General features: G+C 37.0%; 1 protein-coding gene across 5 annotated transcripts in view; it reads left to right on the top strand.

Annotated features, from left to right (window-relative positions):
- The window catches only part of LOC111143470 (phosphoinositide-3-kinase regulatory subunit 3), a 163,215-nt gene that overhangs the window by 109,238 nt on the left and 31,205 nt on the right, over positions 1 to 22,772 (top strand). For all 5 annotated transcript variants that reach the window (XM_022497240.1, XM_022497238.1, XM_022497241.1 and 2 more), the window contains exons 2-5: positions 6,140 to 6,248; positions 8,347 to 8,445; positions 18,667 to 18,847; positions 19,472 to 19,597. In XM_022497240.1, the coding sequence (XP_022352948.1) occupies positions 6,140 to 6,248; positions 8,347 to 8,445; positions 18,667 to 18,847; positions 19,472 to 19,597 (515 nt within the window). The remainder of the gene's footprint in view (positions 1 to 6,139; positions 6,249 to 8,346; positions 8,446 to 18,666; positions 18,848 to 19,471; positions 19,598 to 22,772) is intronic.

The following is a 22,772-nucleotide window of genomic DNA, read 5'->3' as shown; positions in this document are numbered from 1 at the left end:
AAACACCAATCCCCGTGTAGTCCAAAATCTGTATAAATTTTTACTTCCCAAAAACTTACCTACTAATAGCTTATTATTGACCAGAAGCCTTACTGATAACAGAAACAGTTGTTTAATACATTTTTGCATGTTGTATGTATTTATATACTGTATTCTTACCATAAGGCAAGATAGAGAAAAGAAAATGTTAGTTAAGAAAATCATAAGAGAAAATAATTTTCAGTGCTGTATTTATTGATTATGTAAGTTTATGTTGTCTGTTTACAAAATCATCTTTCAATACCTGCATCAATGTGATATGATACAAAACACTGTGAGATGTTATACATATTACTAACAGCAGACATCAAAAATGAGAAGATAATGTGAAAAAATTCATATGTATTTGCAGATACAACAATTCATGCATTGATAATGAAGCATCAATATGATTGGCAATGATGATGATGACAAAAACGTTTCATGCAGTTCTTGCTATATAGTTATTAGATTTTCATATCAAGATACATGGATAACAGATAAATTTATTATCTACAGTATGTACATATAGTTCAGTATGATGATTATTTGCTGTTAAGTGGAATTTGATCATCATAAGATCTTCATCCATGTTGTCTTCATGTTGAGTCGGTTGAAGAGGAGGAGGAAGAGTTGGTCTTGCTGTCTTAGGGTGGCATAGGCAGAAGAGGAGGAGGAGGTAGGAGGGGAGGCAGGAGAGGCAGGCACACTTGATGTAATGTTATGGAAATATGTAATAATTTCTCTGACATTTTTGCTTTTTCATTTTTCTAAAAAAATGTTCTATACAGTACCAATCCTTCTACCATTTCAGTGCTTGTATCATACAAATGAAGGCAAGATAGAGAAAAGAAAATTCCTATATGAAGTCAAAAGCAGTTTTGAATATTTAGAACACTTCTGCCAGATTGTCTAATGTCAGCTTGTTTTCTGGAACTGCTTCTTCACCTTCTTGTCATCTGACACCGGTTCAGTAGCACTCATCTCCATCATGTTGTCTTCTGTTAATTCCTGTGATGTGTCACTTAGCTCTTGAATTTCTCCAAGTTCTTAAAACCCTTTACTCGCCACCTTTTTCTTCTTCTTTTTCTTCCATATCCACAGTCTCTTTCATGATTTTTTTGATTAACTCCGTTGTAAATACTGTGAAATCATGTATAACATCTGGACACTATTTTCTCCAGCAGGAATTTATTGTTTCAGGCTTGATGGCTTTCACGGCTTTTTGTGTAACAGTGATGGCATGTGATCCTTCTAGACTTCCATGATGTTCTCTCTATCAAGGTTCTCTTCCCGAGTGCTGATAATCCTTTCCAAAGAGTACTGTACATGATGAGCCCTAAAGGTCCTTATGACTCCCTGATCTAAAGGCTGATTTAGAGATGTGTTTGGGGGCAAATGGGTCATTTTAACACTTTTGGTATTGAATTTGTGGGGTTCTGGGTGGCGAGGGACATTGTCTGATATCAAAAGAACTTTAAAAGGCAGTCCTTTACTGTCAAGGTACTTCCTGGCTTCAGGGACAAAAAGCATCAATGGAACTAATCCAGAAAAATGGTTCTCGTTGTCTAGGCCTTGTTGTATAACCAAAAGACTGGCAGCTGGTGTTTATTTTTTCTCTTCAAGGCTCAGGGGTTAGCAACTTTATAGATAAGGGCAGTTCTGATCATAAACCCAACTGCATTTGTGCAAAATGGTAGAGTTAGCCTATCCCTTCCTGTCTTTTTTTTTTTTTTTTTTTTCTTTTTAAATCCCTTCCTGTCTTAAATCCTGGTGCTTGCTTCTCTTTCTTACTAATGAATGTCCTTTGTGGCATTTTTTCCCAGAAAAGGGCACTTTTGTCTGCATTAAAAACCTGTTCAGGCAGACATCCTTTCTCCTTCATGATTTTCTTAATGGCCTCTGGGAACTTGTCCGCTGCCTCTTGGTTGGCAGAAGCTGCTTCTGCTATTATCTTGACATTTTTAAAGCCTCTTTCTAAAATTACCAAACTACCCTTTGCTGGTTAAATTCTCCAGTTTTAGCTCTTTCACCTTCCTTTTGCTTTAAGTTGTCCTATAATGACTTAGCTTTTTCCTGAATAATATTAGAGTCTATAGGTACCTTACAGCAATCCTGCACCCACATAAAGGCTGCATTATCAATACAGGATAAAAAGGTATCTCCTAAAAAGTGCAAGGTTTTTGCATCTACTGGCATAGCTGCAGGGATGGCTTCTCAAATTCCCCCCCCCCCCTTTTTTTTTTTTTGAACCAGTGGTCCTTAGACTGGTGGGCAACTGCAGACCTCAGTCAAGCAATTCAACTTTTTCTTGTAATGTCATGATTTTTCTTTGCTTCTTGGGAGCTTTCAGCATCACTAGTGGCACTTTGTATGGGTCCTCTGGTGTTATTCTAGGTGCAAGAACAATGGGAGATTACTTTTTACGGCAATATATAATTCACAGAGAGATGAACTGTTCATGCAGAGATGATTAGTGACACAGGGCGTTTTAAGCTGATGCTCATAACGCTTGATCTCACTGCAATAACAACAGGAGATGGCTACAAAATTATTAGAGTAGTACAGGATGTACTACAGTTAATTTTATGCAGTTATGATTTAATACTGTATCTTTACCTTTGTTTAGAATTCTCTCAGCTGCAAATGGGGCCATGTATAGTCTGTATGTGTTTGCATAAAATTTTGATAAATTTTAACTTATAATTTGTGTATATTTTATGGTAGTAAATGATAAAACAGACTAGTATATATATACATTTTATGCATTCATGATATACTTAACTTTTTCTTAAGCTTTTTGATATTTCTAGGCTATGTGCTTTGTCTGCAAGGTTTTTCAAACTGTTGCAAATCTCCAAGAAATTTTCTAACATATTTATTGGAAAAAAAAAAAATCTGTGTATAGAAGGACCCATGCATGCAGTTCAAACCCCTGTTATCAAAGGGTTAACTGTATAGTCATCCTAATGGGTGTGAAGTGGTATCTTTTTTGTTAAGATTTTATTTATTATTTATTAATAAATAAATATCAATTAATTAATAAATAATAAAATAATTTAATTATTAATGAATTAATAAATATTATTATTTATTTGACAGAGAAGGAGAGAGGGAGAGAGCTCTAGCAAGCAAGGGGAGGGGCAGAGGGGAGGGAGAGAGAATCCCAAGCAGACCTCACGCTGAGCCTAGAGCACCACAGGTGATGGATCCCATGACACTGAGATCACGACCTGAGCTGAAATCAAGAGTTGGATGCTCAGCTGACTGAGCCACCCAGGCGCCCCTGGAGTGGTATCTTACTGTGATTTTGATTTTCATTTCCTCGAGGGCTGATATTATCTTTTCATGTACTTGTTGGCCATTTGTATATCTTCTTTGGAGAAATGTCTATTCAGATCCTGTGCTCATTTTTAATTCAGTTATTTGTCTTTTTATTAAGTTGTAAGACTTCTTTACTCTAGATACAACTTTATTAGATATATGATTTACAAAGATTTTCTGCCATACTCTCTGTTGTCTTTGCACTTTCTTGATGATGTCATTTGAAGCACAAACATTTTGAATTTTGATCAAGTCCAATTTATCTGTTTATTTTTTTTTCCCTTTGCTTTGTGCTTTTGGTTCCTATCTAAGAAACCAGTGCCTAGTCCAAAGTTATGAAGATTCAAGCCTGTTCTCTTTAAAAAGTTTTACAGTTTTGGGCTGCCTGGGTGGCTCAGTCGGTTAAATGTCTGCCTTTGGCTCAGGTCGTGATTCCAGGGTTGTGTAATCAAGTCCTGCATTGGGCTCCTGGCTTGGGAAGGAGCCTGCTTCTCCCTCTGCCTGCCGCTCCCCCTGCTTGTGCTCTCTCTCTCTCTTTCTGCCAAATAAATAAGATCTTTTTTAAAAAAACGTTTATCGTTTTAGCTTTTACATATAGGTTTTTGATCCATTTTGAGTTAATTCTTGCAGTGTGATGCAGGGGTCTGACTGTATTCTTTTGAATGTGGGGTAACCAGTTGTCCTAGCACCATTTATTAAAAAGACTATTTTTTTCATCATTGAATTTTTTGACATCCTTGTTAAAAACATTTGACAGTAAAGAGTTTCTGTTTTGAAGAACATAATCACATTGTTCCCCTTCCCCCCCATATTGTCTTTTTTGTTAATTTAAAAAATGTAGAAACCATCTCAAACTTACAGAAAAGTTGCAAGTACAGTACTAATAACTTATTTTCTTGAACTATTGAGAGTAAGTTGCTGACATGATACCCTGCAATGATCACATTTTTGTGTATTTCCCACCAATAAGAACATTTTCCTATATAATTGTGACACAAAAGCAGATAATTAATGTTGATACATTACAGTACCAATCTTATCCTCAGCTTCCATTCAAGTTTCATTCTTGTTCCAGTAATATCCTTTATAACAAAAAGGATTTAGTCCAGAATTACACATCTCATTTGTCATGCTTCTCTAGTCTTTTTAAATCTGGAATGATTCCGGCCAGTTTTTGTTTTGTTTTGTTTTGTTTTTTTTTGTTTTTGTTTGTTTTTTTTTTGTAGAATGTCTCTAAATTGTGATTTGTCTGATGTTTTCTCATGATTAAATTCAGTTTATACGTATTTGGCAGGAATATCCCAGAAGTGATATTAATGTCCTTCCCAGTGCATCCTGTTGGGGCCCCAAGATTTTATCATTACTGGTGGTATTAACTTGATTGATTACTTGATAAAGGTAGTGTTTGTCAGGCTTCTCCACTATTATTATTTGTCTTTTTACTTTTGTGACTAATAAGCATTTTGTGGGAAAGCCCTTTGAGATTATATAAATCATCCCTGTTAATCTTTTGGTTTTTCATTTATTCATTTACGTCTGAATGGGCACATGGATTCTTATTTTGTTTGATGGCTTATATTACCTTACTATCATTTGTATCAATGCTTGAGTTGTTCCATATTTGATAGTGGAAGCCCCTTCAAGGTGGCTTCTTTATTCTTTTGTGATGGCCCCTTATTCTTCGAGCACTTGCTTTTTACTTTTTGATATAACATGATGTTCGAGGTTCATTTGGCTCTTGCTCTACCCCAGCTGTAGCCCAGCTCTACCTCAGCCTTGGAATCTGCTTTTCTTCAAAGAGCCCTGGTTCTTTTTAGTAGAGAATAGCATTAAAAACTAAGATCTGGGTACTAGTTATGCTTACTGGGGATGCTGCTGATCGTAGGACCTCTCAAGGGACAGAGGGAATAGTTTTATTACCTATGTGTATAGACATTTGCATCTCTCTTTCTATTAAATTTCATGAGTTCATATCAATAGCTGTAATTCCAGTTCAAACTAGAGGGATCCTTCTGTTTTTTTCACCTTTCCATATTTGTAACTTCCTTTTTAGACTATGAGATACTTGGTTCCTGTTATTTTTAATAGTTGTATTTATTTGATCTATCACTCTGTATGTACCCCATCTCTTATAGTCATTGCTGCATTCCCTCGACACCTCCCAGCCTCCCCTCCCCCAAGTAGAAACTCTTCACCCTTATCTGACTTTGTCCCATTATATTGGTATGCCCTCTTCTGAGAATTGTGTCCTCATTGGCTTGGTCTCCACTATTCTGGGCCATCCGGGCCCTACGCCACTGCACTTCTTCCTTCATTCAGCTTTAGCATCTCATGCTAGGCTGCACTGGTGAGGCTCTCCTCCTCACCCTCCTCCAGCTCTGAGATCCTGTGCTGTGTTGCTGCCTTCCTATATGGACATAATCCTCCTTCACCTGCTTTGGGCTCTGACAACCAACTCTTGGCCATCATGACCACTCTCACTTAATGGCTTTTGGACTGAATTATTTGTTAAAGGGTGTCCCGTTGTCTTTTGAGAGACAAAGTCTTTTGAGAGATGAATTAGAAGTTAGTACTTTATAAGAAGGGAAAAACCCCAAGTAGCTTGAAAACTTCACCTTTTAGGCAGTTACTGGTAGAGTTCTAGAAGGATTCCTTCTTTGGCTAATGTTTAACATAAAATAACAATTTATGATTATTTAAATCTTAATGTACATTGGTTAATGAGCTGTTCCTGACTGAGGAAATTAGAAACAAATAGTAATTTATAGCTACCGAATAATATTCATTTTTCTTCTAGCTCTTCCACCAAAGCCACCTAAGCCAATGACTTCAGCTGTTACAAATGGAATGAAGGACAGTTCTGTTTCTCTTCAGGATGCAGAATGGTACTGGGGGGATATTTCAAGGTAACTGGAATACTACTATAATTCACTGCAGTTTAGAAACAAATCAGTTTTGAGAAGTTAAAAATAAAACATTTTCATGTCCTACTAGTTGTCATTTAAAGATTACCATTTTAAAAATTCTGAGAACACTTCAGAAGTTTCTAAATGCTGTCCTTCCACAAGAAATTGTCAAGAATATCTTTAAATTACAGGTGTGATTATTACTTTTAATACTATATTAAGGATTGATCTCTGAATGATGAAACTGAAAAGATTTAGGATAGCTACATGTGTTTTTCTATAAAAGATAGTTATAGGTACTTAATTTTCTTTACCTTTCTGTCTAAGGCAACAGTTCCACAATCTTTGCATGCATAAGAATCAGTTGGGGTGTGGCCCAGGAATCTACATTTTACAGCCTCCTCAGGTGGTTTTGATGCACTCTTCACATCCCTCATTTTGAGAAATGGGACTGTAGAGCAGTAAAATGCTTCTTAGGTAAAATGTGATTTTTTGGAAATGTTGAACCTAGAGCAGGGAAAAAGTACATATATATTGAATTTGAATATTCAAATTTCTTGTTTTTCTTGAGTTTTTTTTTAAAAAGACCTATCCATTTCTGTCAGATTGGGTTCAAGGTTGATGGTGTATTCTTCAGTATGCTTGTATTTATCTTTCTTTTGTTTGTTCTCTTCAGCTACCAAAGTGGCACTCATTTTTTTTTGTTACCATTTTAACCATCTTTAAATGTGCAGTTCAGTGGCATTAAGTACATTCACACTATTGTTCAACCATCACCATCATCTGTCTCTGGAACTATTTCATCTTCCCCCAAAGCGAAACTTTGTACTCACTAACTGCCTTTTCTGCCTATTATTCCCAACCCTGGGAAACCACCATCCTACTTTCTGTTTCTATGAATTTGACTACTCTAGGTACCTCACATAAGTGGAATCGTACAGTATTTATCCTTTTGTGACTGACATATTTCACTTAGCACAATGTCTTCAAGGTTCATTGTTGTTATAGCATGTATCAGAATTTCCTTCCTTTTTAAGGTTGAATAATGTTCCATTATGTGTATATACCAAATTTTTATTTTTTCATTCATCTGGACATTTGGCTTTGAACATCTGGATTGTTTACAGCTTTTGGCTATTACAAATAATGCTGCCATGAACATTGGTGTATAAATGTTTCTTCAAGTCCCTTTTGTTTTTTTTTTAATTTTTATTTCTTTATTATTTTTTAAAGGGGGGGAGGGGCAGAAGGAGAGAGAGAATCGTAAGTAGGCCCTCTGCCCAACGTGGAGCCCATATGAGGCTTAATCTCACAACCCTGAGATCGTGACCTGAGCTGAAATCAGGAGTTGGCTGCTTAGCTGACTGAGCCACCCAGGTGCCCCTCCAGTCCCTGCTTTTAGTTCTTTGGGGTACATACCCTGAAGTGGAATTTCTAAGTCATATGGTAATTCTATGTTTAATTTTTTGAAGGAGACCTAATATATTTTATATTAAAATAGATCAGAAAATATTTGTTTATAATTGTGCAACTGTTTAAATTTATATTCTAAGACCTTGTGGGTCTGTAACTCAAGAGTCTTCTGTGCCCTGCCATATCCTGAGTGTTCTAGTGTTTTTTCTTAAAGGCCTAAACCAACTCTGCAGGAGGAATTTATCATCACTATAAATTCATATTGGAGAAGATTATATTGAAAGGTTGTGAACTTAGTGAATTTCCCTGCCTCTGGTCAGACACAGCTGCCAGTGTTGCTTAAACACAACCTTCTTTCTAAACAGCTGCTGGTTTTTCCTGAAACCCTGCAAGTTCAGACCTGCCTAAGGAAGCCCTAAAGGCTTAATGGAAATACTATCCCCTACAGATGGTTGAAATCGGGAAGAGTTTAAAAAGCAAATAGACCTCCCTTAGATTGCATAATACTGAAAATCAAAACAGAAAGATCATATCTAGGGGGAGGAATTAAATGACCTCTGAAGGCCCCCATTATTCTATGACCTTAGACATACTCCTCTCCCAACTAGCTTTAGTAATAATATGTGAAGAGGACAATTGATGATTACATTTTTTTTTCATTTTTTCCTATAATTCTATTTTTCAGGGAGGAGGTTAATGACAAGTTACGGGATATGCCAGATGGTACGTTCTTGGTCAGAGATGCCTCAACAAAAATGCAGGGGGATTATACTTTGACGTTGCGGTGAGTATTTTTCAGCATTTTGACTAGTGTGCGCTATTAGTGTTATTTATTTCTGGGTATACATAGATTTTTGTATTTATTTAAATGATTATTTACACATTTTAAAATATTTTTACTTAATTTAGATACATAAGTTTTAGTTGTTTGACTATCCTTTCTCCATATGTTAAATATTTAAATGTCTTATATAAAGATGGCAACAATTTTAATTTTTATGTAGGAATAAAACTAAAAAGCTAAAATCCCTCAAAGTAAGTTACGAAGTAAGAATTAATACTGTTGACCTTGTATGTGAAGTAGAAGTCATGGGGACAGCCTGAGGTTATTAAGATATGTTGGGAATCTACCTCTCTAATAGCTCTATTATTTTCCTCAATGCAGACTTCAGAGAGTAAAGCTTAACATAGTTTAGGCTTATAAGGATATGTAGAAGATAAAACAATTCTTAGCCTCTATCATGCCATCCATGTGGGCATATTAGAATTTCCTAAGTGATGGATGTATCACCTTTTATATTTACAAAGATGGGACATATATTTTAAAAGATTAGGAAAACTGCATCAGATATTTTTACATTTAATTTTAACAATTAAAATAGTCTAATTACAATAAAGTACTGTGATTTTTTAAAAAAGGGACTACCTAAAGAAAAATATAATGAAAATAGCAGCAATATTGTGCTACGCATTTTACATGCAATATCTTATTATTCCTTACAACAACCTTATGAATTAGGTATTATTAATATTTCCATTTTATAGATGGGGCAACTGAAGCTTAACTTGGTTAAGAAACTTTCCTAAAGACATATGGCTAGTAAATGGCAGAGGATGGAGTCAGATTCAGATTTATCTGATTCTTTGCTGCCTTTCTGCCTACTATCTTTAGGAAAAATCATGTATTTTATGCTAGAAATTTGGAGTTTCTGGTAAAGACATTATAAGAAGTTAATGCCCTGGAACTTTAGTTATGCTGAGGAATAAACACAATTCTGTAATGATTCACTTCACTTAGTTTTTTTTCCCCTGCTGTAGTCCGGCTTCTGTCTTTACCACTCTCATAAGGACTGTTAAACCAATGACCACTTCTCTCCTCTTACCTCACCTGACCTCTTGGCAGCTTTAGTCATCGGCACTTCTTCCTAGAAACAGGTTATTGTCTTGACTGTTGTGACATCACACTCCTGATTTTCTTCCTAACTCTAGGTCAGCCTTTACTTTGCTCAATATCTAAATGTTAAGTGTTCCAGGCTTGGAGTTGGGCCTCCTTCCCTTCTCTGTATTGGTTCTCCCAAGGTGAGCTTGTCCTGTTCCATGGCTTTAATATGCAATTAAATGGTGATGATTCATAAACCCCATCTCCAGCTCTGACCTCCAGATCTCCACATGCATATATCCACTTGCCTACTTGACTTTGCTACTTACATAACTAGGGTACATATTAATTTGAACATGGTCAAAGAAGAATTCTTATTTTCTAACCCAACTCTTCCTACCCAAACTGTTTCTCTTCTACTTTTTTTTTCTTTCTTTCTACTTTTTTTTTTCCAGAAATAGAACCACCATTTCTACAGTACTCAAGTTACAGCTTTTCCCCCTCTTTTCCCCCATCTTCACATCCAGATCCATCATTGAACAAGTCCTGCCAACTTTACCTCCAAATCTATATTCGTAATCTCATCATACTTCTCTACCACCCAACAGTAAGCCCACTGTCATCTTGCTTGATCTTTTGCAGTCATTTCCTGACAGGCCTCTCAGCATCTTACAGTTTCTAACTTTCCCCACCCCTGTTGACCATTTTCTGCACAGAAACTACTAGAGTGATCATTTTAAGGAATGAGTCTGGATTACTCCCTTGCTTAAAGTTCTCTTAAGAGTTTCCCTACTGCACTTAAGGTAAAGAATTTGGATTTTATTCTAGCTTACAGAACTCTATTTGACCTGGACTTGGTCTGCTTCTTAAACTTCGTTCCCCTCCCTCCCCCCTACATTCAACCTCTCTAGCCTTTTCATACTTCAGGCAAGTGAGCCTTATGCCTCCCTCAGGGCCTCTGCAATAGGCCTTTCTGATCTTTGCATCTTTGTTTACTTTTTGTCATTCAGATCTCTGCATAGTTGCCACCTCTTCAGGTCTTCCTGAACTACTCTATCCAAAGTAGCTCTCCAAGGATGTATGGTGCCTCAGTTTAATTTTCTGTTTGGGCCACTTCTGTATTTTCTTCTCCTTTGCCATTTTGTAGTTCTCACCCCACTAGAATTAAGTTCTCTGCTATTGGGGACTTTTTTGATCATCGTTATATTTCCAGACTGCAATGTGTGATAATGGATAGGCATTAAACAATGGATGCCTAATAAATATTTATTAACAGAATCAATGTCCTCATTTATCTGAAAAATGGTTTTAATCCCACACTAAGGCATTCTTTTATGATGGTTAGATTCCTAAATGCAACTAACTAAAAGCAACAATTTTTGTATCCTGGGCTGAGGAAAAAGAACCTGCAAAAGTTCTGTTACTTACCTGAAGTTGCAGTGCTGTTCAGGAACAAAAGCTGGCAAGGGCTCCCACTCAAAGCCACCGTGAGAATTCTTATGCTAGAGACCTACAGCTGGAAGGGATCATTAATGCTACCTCATTCAACTGGGTTTCTGCAGATGTTGGAATTCCCTGCAAACATTTTTCAGAGTCATTGAGCTTTCCTGTGATCTTTCAGTCAGAGGGAGCTAGCATCTTCCCTTTGAGGCAGCCCAGTCTATTGTTGGGCAGCTTTAAAGTTTAGAGGGTTATTGTTGTGCTAGGTATTATGGTAGGACCAGGAATAAGGGCATGAATAAGATGTGGTTTTACCCTCAAGAGTTCATAATTTGGTGTGTAATGGTGGAATAGGAGAGATACATACATACTATACCTTAATGCATTGTAGTGTTATATTAGAGTTCTCCCCATTTACCCCTTCTCCTAACTCCTGGTAACCATTGTTTTACTTTCTGTCTTTGCAAATTTGATTATTTTAGGTACCTCATATAAGTAGAATCATACAATATTTATCCTTTTGTGTCTGGCTTATTTTATATAAAGTAATGTTTTTAAGGTTCATCCATATTGTAGCATGTCATACATTTCTTCCTTTTTAAGGCTGAATAGTATTCTATTGCATGTGTGTACTACGTTTTATTTGTCCTTTGGTCCATGGACATTGGCAAGAATATTTTAAAATTTTTTGTATCTAGCAGAATGTCTGACATGTAGGTACCCAGTAACTATTTGAAAAGAAAGAATAAATAAGAGAAAGACAAAGAGAAGTTTTCTTTTCTTTTTTTTTTTTTTTTTAAAGATTTTATTTATTTATTTGACAGAGAGAGATCACAAGCAGGCAGAGAGGCAGGTAGAGAGAGAGGAGGAAGCAGGCTCCCTGCTGAGCAGAGAGCCCGATGCGGGGCTCGATCCCAGGACCCTGAGATCATGACCTGAGCTGAAGACAGCGGCTTAACCCACTGAGCCACCCAGGCGCCCCAAAGAGAAGTTTTCTTAGAGGAAATGACAGGTTAGCTGGGCCTTGGTAGATTTTGTTAGGCAGAAAAGTGATGGTCTTACTAGGGTTTAGTAGATACTCATAGCTCAGCACTAATTACTCTGCAGAGGATCTAACAAAGAGTTAACATTTTTTGCTTCAAAGTAGCCATAATCTGGTGAGGGCAACGGGAATAAGAAAATTGCTTTGAATTAAACCAAAATAATGGGAGAAGTTCAAACAATGTGCTTTGGGGGCTGAAAGGAAGGAAAGAGATATCTTGTTGAGAGAATATAGAAAGCTGCCCTTCATGGAAAAAATTGCATTGCCATGTATCTGGAAGAAGGGAATAGGTTTGACTATGTAAAAGTGGGAGGGAAAGTTGCAGGATTAGGTAACAATAGGAACAGAGATATGGAGGTGAGAAACTATAGTGTGCCCTGTTCTCTGAGATGCAGTCCCATTTGGCTAGAGGGCCAAGTCAACAAGAGGAATAAGTGATCGGGGATGCAGGGTTAGAAAAGGCTCATGTTAAGGAGGGCCTTGAATTCTAAAATGTGGAGTTTGCATTTAATATTATAGGTAGGCAGAGGAAACCATTGCATTTTTTTCATCAGGGAAGTATATGATCAGACTACATTTGAAAAGAAAGAATAAAAGAGGATAGATACTAGTAAAGGGTTAGAATATCATGAATCATTGGGGTGCTTGGCTGGCTCAGTTGGTAGAGCATGCTACTCTTGATCTCAGGGTCATGAGTCAAGCCCCACTTTGGGCGTAGAGCTTACTTTAAAAAAAAAAAAGAAAATTTTAGAACAGACTATTATGAATTGAGAGGTAATGGTGATCCAGAATAAATTTATTCTTTAACCACTTAATATTTATTGAATGCCCACAATGTTCTAAGTACTGTTTTAGGAAAAGGAAATGATGAACAAGCTGGACATGGTCTCCTGTCTATTGTGTTTATATTTGGAGGTAGAAGTAGGAATAGAGGAGAAGACGACACAAAAACACATAAAAAATAACTTCACAGTATATGAAATGCTATATAAGAAATACACAGGGTTATGTGATAGGGATATAGGGAGAGGGAATTTAAGATAATTTTGAGAAGGAGGGCCTCTGTGAGGAAATGACCTACCTTTGGATATGTAAGATATGTAAGGATATGTAAGAACCAGCCAGGAAAGTGTTCCAAGAAGAGGGAACAGAAAATGCCAAGCACTGATTTTTGGAAAGATTTGGTGGATCCAGTGAATACAAAGATTGCTGTGGCTGGCTTACAGTGTGAACCACAGAGTGGTAGGAGATGAACTTGAAAGTGGGAAGGAGCAGACGCATAGAGCCTAATGAGCTGTGGTAAGGAATTTGAATTTTATTTCTAAGCAAAAATAAAAAAAAAAAACAACAAAAAAACCCCAAACCACAGAAACCACAACGAAGAAAGTGTTTTAAGCAGGGGAATGAAATGATGGAAAGGTGGAATACACTGTTAGCTAGGAGAGCAGCTCTAGGAAAGGAGTTGAGGAGTCAAAGTAAGAGGCGATATAGAGCTAAGAGCACAAGGGTTTAATAATAGAGTAGGTATGAGGTTGGGGGGAGAGTTAAAGATGACTGGTTTGAGCTTGCTGGGCTTAGAATGAATGTGCCATTTATAGAAATAGGCAAGTCAGGAACAGTTGTTTTATAGAGAACAGGGAAAGATGTTGATTTTTACCTGCTCCAGAACTTCCAGGTAAAAATATATCTAGAGTATAGCTAGAAATGCAGATTTAATGCTTAGAGGAGAGCATAAAACTAGAAAAAGATTCAGGTACCATCTACATAGAGTAAATGGGATTTTAAGGAGAGAGTATGTAGAGGGAAGGAAAGGTAGAGGCTGAAGGCAAATATTTCTAGGGACTGTGTTTAGCAGCAGGAAGGAACAGAGGAAGAAGAGTCAAAAGAGTTTGAGAGAAAAGTGTAATGTCATAGAAGTCACGGGAGGACAAAATATTAAAAACAGATGGTAGGGGGGAGAAGGAAGGGAAAGTAGAAATCTCAGCACTACAAAGAATCTGAGCCTGGGGTAGAGGGAGGAGGCAGGCCCAGTCTGAATTTAGTAAAAGTTGTTAGTGACCCTCATGGTGCCTGGGTGGCTCAGTCAGTTAAGTGTCTGACTCTTTATTTTGGCTTAGGTTGTGATCTCAGGGTGTGAGGTTGGGCTCTGTGCTTGGCATGGGGCCTGCTTCAGATTCTCTCTCTCCCAGGGCAGGTGGGTGGCTCAATAGGTTAGGCATCTGCCTTCGGGTTCAGGTCATGATCCCAGGGTCCTGAGATCGAGCCCAGAGTTGGGCTCCCTGCTTTGTGGGGAGCCTGCTTCTCCCTCTCCTCTCCCTTTGTGCTCTCTCTGACTTTCCCTGTCTCTCTCTCTCAAATAAATAAATAAATGAATAAATAAATCTTTCAAGAAAAAGAAGATTCTCTTCATTTGCCATCTACCCCCCTGATGCTCTCTCTCTCTCTCTCAAAAAAAAGTTGTTGGTGACCCTCAAATGAGAGGAATGAGAGTGAAATCAGACTGTGAGGGGTAACTGATAAGGAAATAGAAGTTTTCCAATTCAGTAACTTTTTTTTTTTTTTTAAGATTTTATTCAAGAGAGAGATTGTGTGGGTCAGAGGAGGAGCAGAAGGAGAGGGACAGACAGATTTTGTGCTGAGCTCAGAGTCTGACGTGGGGCTTGACTCCATGAACCAAGATCATGACTTGAGCTGAAACCAAGAGTCAGATGCCCAATCAATCGATTGAGCCACCCAGGTGCCCCCAGTAACCATTTTTTAAAATAGTATTCATTGTAGAAAATCTGCATATTTAAAATGTTTTTTAAAGAGCTATTTATTTATTTGAGAGAGCGCGAGCGAGCAGGGGTTAGGGGCAGAGAGAGTCATAAACACACTGCGCTGAGCAGACTCTGCTGAGCAAGCTCCGTGTGGGCTTGATCTCACAACCCTGAGATGACAAACTGAGCCAAACCAAGAGTCCGGTGCTTAACCAGCTGTGCTACCCAGGTGCCTCGGGATAGTTAATCCTTAGGAATCTGATATATGCCAGGCATTAGTCCAGGTTGTAGGATATGATTAGGAATAGCATGATTCTTCTGTTAAAGAAGAGTACAGTGAGGGAGAGAGAAATATAATTGAAAATTCACCATTCTTGGGGCACGAGGGGCCTTCAGCTCAGGTCATGATCTCAGGGTCCTGGGGTCAAGCCCTGCATCAGGCTCTCTATTCAGCAGGGATTTTGCTTCTCCTTCTCACTCTCCCTCTGTGCTCTCTCCTGCTCTCTCTCTCTCAAACAAATAAAATCTTAAAAAAAAAAAAAAAAAGAAATTGCTTTCTGTTTCACTGATAACTTTGAGATAGTCAAAAGATATCTATCTCTTGGTCCTGTTGTCACAGCTATCAACATATTTACACCTGAATGTGAATGCCCTCTTTCTCTTCTTCTGGTGGATGACTGTAAAAGTTTTTTTTACTTGTGGGCTAAATCCCATCCCATCCCTCTATTCTGTTCAAGGACATCACCCTTAGGAATTATCTTGTCCCTTTTCTAAGGCCATCATCTGTTTTTGTCTCTCTACTGAGCTGTTCTTCAACATATAAATATGTGATACTATCTCCCATTTAAGAATAATAAAGAAGGATGCCTGGGTGGCTCAGTCCCTTAAGCCTCAGCCTTCAGCTCAGGTCATGATCCCAAGGTCCTGGGATGGAGCCCTGGGTTGGCGTCCCTGCTCAGTGGGGAATCTGCTTCTCCCTCTTTCCCCCTACCCCAGCTGGTGCTCTTTCTCTCTTTGTCAAATAAATAAATAAAATCTTTTAAAATAAATAAAATCTAAAAAAAGAAAAAAATTCTCTTGAGCCTATATCTCTTTCTAATCACTTCCCTATTTTTCTGCTCCCTGTTAATAGCAATACTCCTCAAGACAGTTCTTGTAGGCATTTCTTTTTTGTCTCCTTTCACTCTCTCTAATCAATTACAGTCCACTGAAACTATTTTATCAAGATCATTTAGTGATCTCTACTTCACCAAGCCCTGAGATCTTTTAACTGGTTGATCATTTTCTCTTTGTTGAAATGCTTTCTTAAAAATACACCATGCTCTTAGTTCTCTTTTAACTTTATTAATTGCTCTTGGTTTCCTTGGCTGGTTCTTCGTCATCTTCCTAACTGCTAAACATCGGTGAACCCCAGGACTTAGACCTGGGACCTCTTCTTTTGTTCAACTATGCTCATTTCAAGTAATATATAGGCTGACAGTTCCTGAACTTTAGATTCTTCCAAGTAGACTGCTGGATCATCTACCCTCAGATGTTCACTAGCATCTCAAACTTAACATGTCTAAAAACAAAATATTTTCCCCCTTTAAACATGTTCTTTTCATATACTCTTCTTCATTTCAATAAGTAACAATTCTATTCTTCTGATTGCTTAAGATAAAAAGCTTGAAATCATCTCTATGTTGTCTCTTTCTCTTATACCTGTCCATGTGATCAGTATGTCTTGTCAGCTTTCTTCTGAATATATTCAGAATCTCACGATCTCACAATCTCTTCTGCTCACAATCTCCTCTGCTACTATCCTTGTTCAGGATGCCATCATCACTTGCCTAGATTATTTTAATAGTCTCCCAACTGATCTTTCTCCTTCTACCCCTGCTCACTTTGACCAGTTTCTTCTCAACCCAGCAGTTAGAGTGAGCCTTTTAAAATACATGATAGATGATATCATTCCACTCAGAATCCTCTTGTGTCTTCCCATCTTACTCAGTAAAAGCCAAAGCCCATAAATTGGCTTACAGAACTGTTATATGATCTGAGCTTATTTTACAGCTCTTACTTCTCTCCTACTAGTACTCTCCCTTTTGCTCATTCAGCCCCAGCATCACTGGCCTCCTTGCTGTTCCTTGATCATGCCAACCAAGCTATTACCTCAGGGGCTTTGTTCTTTCTGTTCCCTCTGCCTGAAAAACTTTCCCCCTAGGTATCTGCTGTGCTAGTTCCCTCACTTCATTTAGAACTGTGCTTAAATGTCACCTGAATAGAGTGTTTTTTCTTGTGCAACATCTAAAATAGCAAACCCTCCACCCCCAGAATGATCGCTTTCCTTTACTCTGCTTTATTTTTTTCCATAGGCCCTATTACCATTTGATACATCTAGCTGTTTATTGTTATGTTCTATTTTAAACTAAGTCTGGCTTGTTCATCCTTATGTGAACTGTACCTCATATGGTTCCTGGCATATATAATAATCAAAATAAAGCTTTTTGGGTTTTGTTTTGTTCTGTTTAGAGTGGGGAGGGGCATAGGGAGAGAGAATCTTAACCAGGCTCCATGCCCAGCGTGGAGCCAGATACGGGGCTCAATCTCACTACCCTGAGATCATGATCTGAACTGAAATCAAGTCAGGTGCTTTAGCAACTGAGCTGCCCAGGTGCCCCAAATAAAGTTATTTTGAATGAATGCATGCCTTTTAACTTTTCTCTAGCAGAGAGACCAGCCTGCATTTATTGTGAGTATATGTCTGGGTGTACATACCTATAATAACTACATATGATTAGGTGGTCCTTCTAATATGCATTTTATAGGAATAGTTCTTCATCCATCTAAATACCGACTTTGTATAAACATTATTAAATCATTCCATAGATTCAAACCTGTTATGTTTGACCTTTCACAAATCCCAGTGCCTCATTTATCATGTGTAATAGCGTGGCATAAAGAGATGTGGAGACGTATTTTTTCCCCCCATTAAGTCTGCATGCTGTTAGAAGAAGAGTTGAGTGGGAATAGGGCAGTGTTTTGCTATGATAGAATGAATCAACCTGCTGTGGTTTGATTACACTGTGTGGAACTTGGAAAACACTGCCATTTTAAGCTTTGGTTATAAATTATCTTTAAGGGACCATTGGATATGATTCAATAAGCAAAAGTGGTCTAAACTATTTAAGCATCAAATTACCTCATTCTAATATAAATGGCTCTTCAAAAGCTATACTTTAGAAAGCAGTTGAAAGACAGTTGAATCATTTAACTATTGTGATGGTCTAAATAAATAGTCATTTCTAAGAATTATAAGCAAATATAAAAGACAAAATAATGTAAGGTGCTAGATTAATTACTCAATTATAAATCATTCATGTTTGTGCATTCACAATAAAACCTGGAGGGTGTTGGTGATTATGTGTGACTCAATGTTTATCATCCCCCTTCATACAGAGATGGCTTCTGCTTCCCCCCACAGACATACAACCTTGCATCTTTAGGTCCCAAAGAGATTGTCTCTGCTCTTTCTGAAAAAATATTATTAGAATTTAAATTAGAAAATCCATTCAGAAAATAAACAAAAGATGTAATTTACTTCTGTTTTAGTTATTTTTCTTAAGTGATTATTTTTGTTAAATTTGTTGATACTGACTGCTGGATAGGTACATTTGCCTTTAGTAATCAAGATATTTTATAGATAAATGAAATAGTTGTAAAAATAACAAGATATTGTATATATTTTTACACACATAATTATATATGCCTTTTTACCAGTTCCAGTCTCATTAACATAGTAAAACTTGTTTATTACATGACACTATACTTTTATATCTCCATATGAAAGTAGTACTTTGATAGAATTTTGGGGAAAAAAATCTACAGTTGCTGTCTTGTTCACAGGAAGGGAGGCAATAATAAATTAATAAAGATCTATCATCGAGATGGTAAATACGGCTTTTCTGATCCTCTGACATTTAATTCTGTGGTGGAGCTCATTAACCACTATCATCATGAATCTCTTGCTCAGTACAATCCCAAACTTGATGTGAAGCTAATGTACCCAGTGTCCAGATACCAACAGGTATGATTATAGAAGTTTTTTTTAAAAAGATTATTTATTTATTTATTTGAGAGAGAGAGAGAATGAGCAGTGGGGGAGGAGCAAAGGGAGAGGAAGAAGCAGACTCCCCATTGAGCAGGGAGCCCAGTGTGGGGCTTGATCCCCAGACCCCCAAGATTGACCTGAGCCAAAGGCAGATGCTTAACTGATTGAGCCACCGACATGCCCCTATAGAAGTTCTTGATAGCTGTTCAAGTAATTTTTAACATCATTTCATTTTAATTTACAAGGCTTAAAAAAGAACAAATCTAGTCATTTTAAATTTCCCACTTAAGATTTAAGATATTTCTGGAACTTATTTTCTGGCTACTAGTCCTTAATAGCTTGTTGCATGTACTTAATAACTTTGTATAAAAATACTTCTGTTTCTGTTTCCTATTTATACTTTGTTTCTTAATTTTTCAAGTATTAACTATTTTGATGTGATCTAAAGGCTGAGAGTTAAAAAAAGGATTTAGTGCTTTTGCATGCTTAATACAGTGGCTTAAACTTACAGTAGAAAAGCAATTTAAAAATAAATAGATGTGGAAAAATTCACGTGTCATAATTGTTAACATCCTTTATTTCTTGTGTTTAACTGTACAGGATCAGCTGGTAAAAGAAGACAACATTGATGCAGTTGGTAAAAAACTGCAAGAGTACCACTCTCAGTATCAGGAAAAGAGTAAAGAGTATGATAGGCTATATGAGGAATATACCAGAACATCCCAGGTTAGTAAATTTTTGTTGTTTAGGCCAGTTAAGTATGCGGTGGTACAGTTACTTCAGATTTTCTGTAATTCACCTGCCAATCCTTAGCTGTCTTAATATTTTCAGCAGTCTTTTTGAGACTGTGATGATACAGATTCTTCTCCCATTCATAAATCACTTTTTTATTGTTTTTCTTATTAATTTTTTTCAGTTAGTGTTAACTAGGATAAGGTTCGACTGAAAATGACAAAAAATAACAATAGCAAAGATTTCAGAATGCGATTTATTTTTCTTTCATGTATAGACACAGTGCCAGGGATATTATGTCGACTACATAGTCATTAGGGCTTAGGGTTCTTCTGTTTTGATGCTTCGCCGTCTGTACAAGTTGGCTTACTCCACTATCAGCCATCACAACAATATTCTAGCAAACAGGATAGAATAGGAAGGAGAAAGGAAAGTTTCCTGTTTTTAGGGCTACTTCCTAGAAGTATACACTGCTTCTATTTTCATCCCACTGGTAAGACATAGCTGCAGATTACAGCTAGCTGCAGGGAGGCTAAGAAAGCTAATTTTTATTTGGTCAGATATACCCAACTAACATTTGAGAGTTTACTGAGGAAGAAGGAATTAATGGGAATTGTGAGACCACCAGGAGTCTTAATCACAATTTTAAGATTGTAAGTCTTTTTTTTTTTTTTAAGATTTTGTTTATTTATTTGAGAGAGAGAGAGAGAGAGAGAGTGCGCACAAGCAGGGGGAGGAGCAGAGAGAGAGAGAGGGAGAAGCCAACTTTCCTGCTGACCAGGGATCCCGACATGGAGCTGCATCCCAGGACCCTGGGATTATGATCTGAGCTGAAGGCAGACACTTAGCTAACTGAACCACGCAGGCACCCTAAGATCATAAATGTAAATAATCAGTAAGATTTCTTTTATCATATGTATGTAATAGAACAAGATTCTGAAGAATAATCTACTTTTCTTCCTAGAACTTTTTTTTCTAGTTCTTTTCCTAGAACTACTTTTAAAAAAATATATATTTATTTGAAGGAGAGCAAGCACAGCAGGGGTAGGGGCACAGAAAGAAGTAGACTCCCTGCTGAACAGGAATCATTACCCCTGGGGCAAATAATATATTATATGTTAATAAAAAATAAATAAAAATAAAATAAAAAATCAATATTTGGGGCTTCTCTAGATTTTGCTTTTCTAGTTTAATTTTTTTGTAGTCAGTGAACATACTCATTAAGGTTGCAGTCTTTTGAAATTTATTGACTTACGACCTAGTACATGCCTTATCTTAGTTAACTTGCACACTGACAAAGACTAGTAAAGTTGGTATAGTGCTCTTTCAGTTGTCAGTATAGTCCTCTATAAATATCAGTTAGGTCAAAGTGATTTATAGTGTCATTCAGGTATTCTATATCTTTACTGTTTTTTTTTTTTTTTGCTGGTATCATCAGTTAATTAGGAGTCTTTTTTTTTTTTAAGATTTTGTTTATTTATTTGACAGAGAAAGACAGTGAGAGAGGAAACACAAGCAGGGGGAGTGAGAGAGGGAGAAGCAGGCTTCCCACTAAGTGGGCAGCCAGCCCGATGGGGGTCTCAGTCCCAGGATCCTGGGATCATAACCTGAGCTGAAGGCAGGCACCTAACGACTGAGCCACCCAAGTCCTCTAATTAGGAATCTTAAAGTCTCTAGTTACAAATGTAGATTTGTCTATTTCTCTTTTTAGTTCTGTTAGCTTTTGCCTTTTATGTATTGAAATTCTATTAAGTTCTTATACATTTATAGTAAATTTACTCCTTTATAATATGAAATATTCCTTGGGGTGCCTGGATGGCTCACTTGGTTGAGTGCTGGACTCTTGATTTCAACTCAGGTCACGATCTCAGTGTTGTGGGATCGAGCCCCTCATCCTCCATACTGAGACTGCTTGAGATTCTGTCTCTTCCTCTCACTCTGCCCCTCATGCACCGCCCCCTCCCAACTCTCTCTCTCTCAAATAAATATATAAATCTTTTTTAAAAAAATATGGAATATTCCTCTTTATATCTGGTAATCTTCCTCGTCTTGAAGTCTGCTTTTTCTAATAGATCCCCATCAGCTTTTGTACACTCAGTATTTGCATGATATATTTTTTTCTCTGTCCTTTTACTTACTCACTTACTTACTTACTTTATTTATTTATTTATTTTCTGTCCTTTTACTTTCAGTCTATTTGTGCCATTATAGTTAAAGTGCATTTCTTATGGATGGATAATAATATATAGTTGGGTCTGGCTTTCTAATCCAGCCTGATAATCTCTGCCTTTTAGTTGGAGTGTGTAATCCATTTGTATATCTTGTAATTATTGATATGGTTGGGTTTACATTTACGTTTTCGCTGTTTGTTTTCTTTTTGCTCCATCTGTTTTGTTCCTCAACTCTTTCAGTGTTGTCTTTTGCATTAAACATTTTTTAGTATTCTGTTTTGATTCCTCATCTGGACTTTTAGCTATGTCTGTCTCTCTTTTTTTTTCCTATAGGAAGTTGCTCTAAGGATTACAACATGCATTCTTAATCACAGTTACTTAAATTCATACTGTACCACGTAGCATGTGAACATAATAACTGTGCTATTACATAATTCTTTTTCCTCCTCTTATTGTTGTCATGTATTTTCTGTCTATATGTTAACCCCATAATTTATTGTTCTAATATTTGCCTATTCTAGGTACTTTATATAAAAGGAATCATACAATATTTGTCCTTTGGTTACTTCACTAGTTATAGTGTTTTCAAGGAAAATCCATGTTCTAGCATATATCAAAATATCATTTTTATGGCTGAATAATATTGTATTGTATGTGTATATGACATTTGTTTATCCATTCATTTGTTGATGGACATTTGGGTCATTTTCCAGTTTCTGGCTGTTGTGCATAATGAACATTGGTTTACAAATAACTGTTCAAGTCTCTGCTTTCATTTCTTTTAGATATATACCTAGGAATGGAATTGCTGGATCATATAGCAGTTCTGTATTTAATCTTTTGAGAAACTGCCAAACTGTTTTCCATACTGTCAAAACTATTTTACATTCCCACCAGCAATACATAAAGATTCCAGGATTTTCTCATCCTAAGACTTGGGTTTTTTTGTGCTTTTATCTTCAATTTTTTATAGCCATCCGAACAGTCATGAAGTGGTA

Source organism: Enhydra lutris, unplaced genomic scaffold (assembly GCF_002288905.1).
Source record: "Enhydra lutris kenyoni isolate GAN:26980312 unplaced genomic scaffold, ASM228890v2 scaffoldscaffold9, whole genome shotgun sequence".
Lineage (NCBI taxonomy): Eukaryota > Metazoa > Chordata > Mammalia > Carnivora > Mustelidae > Enhydra > Enhydra lutris.
The sequence above is the reverse complement of the archived record's forward strand: the minus strand, read 5'-3'. Positions and strand labels throughout refer to the sequence as shown.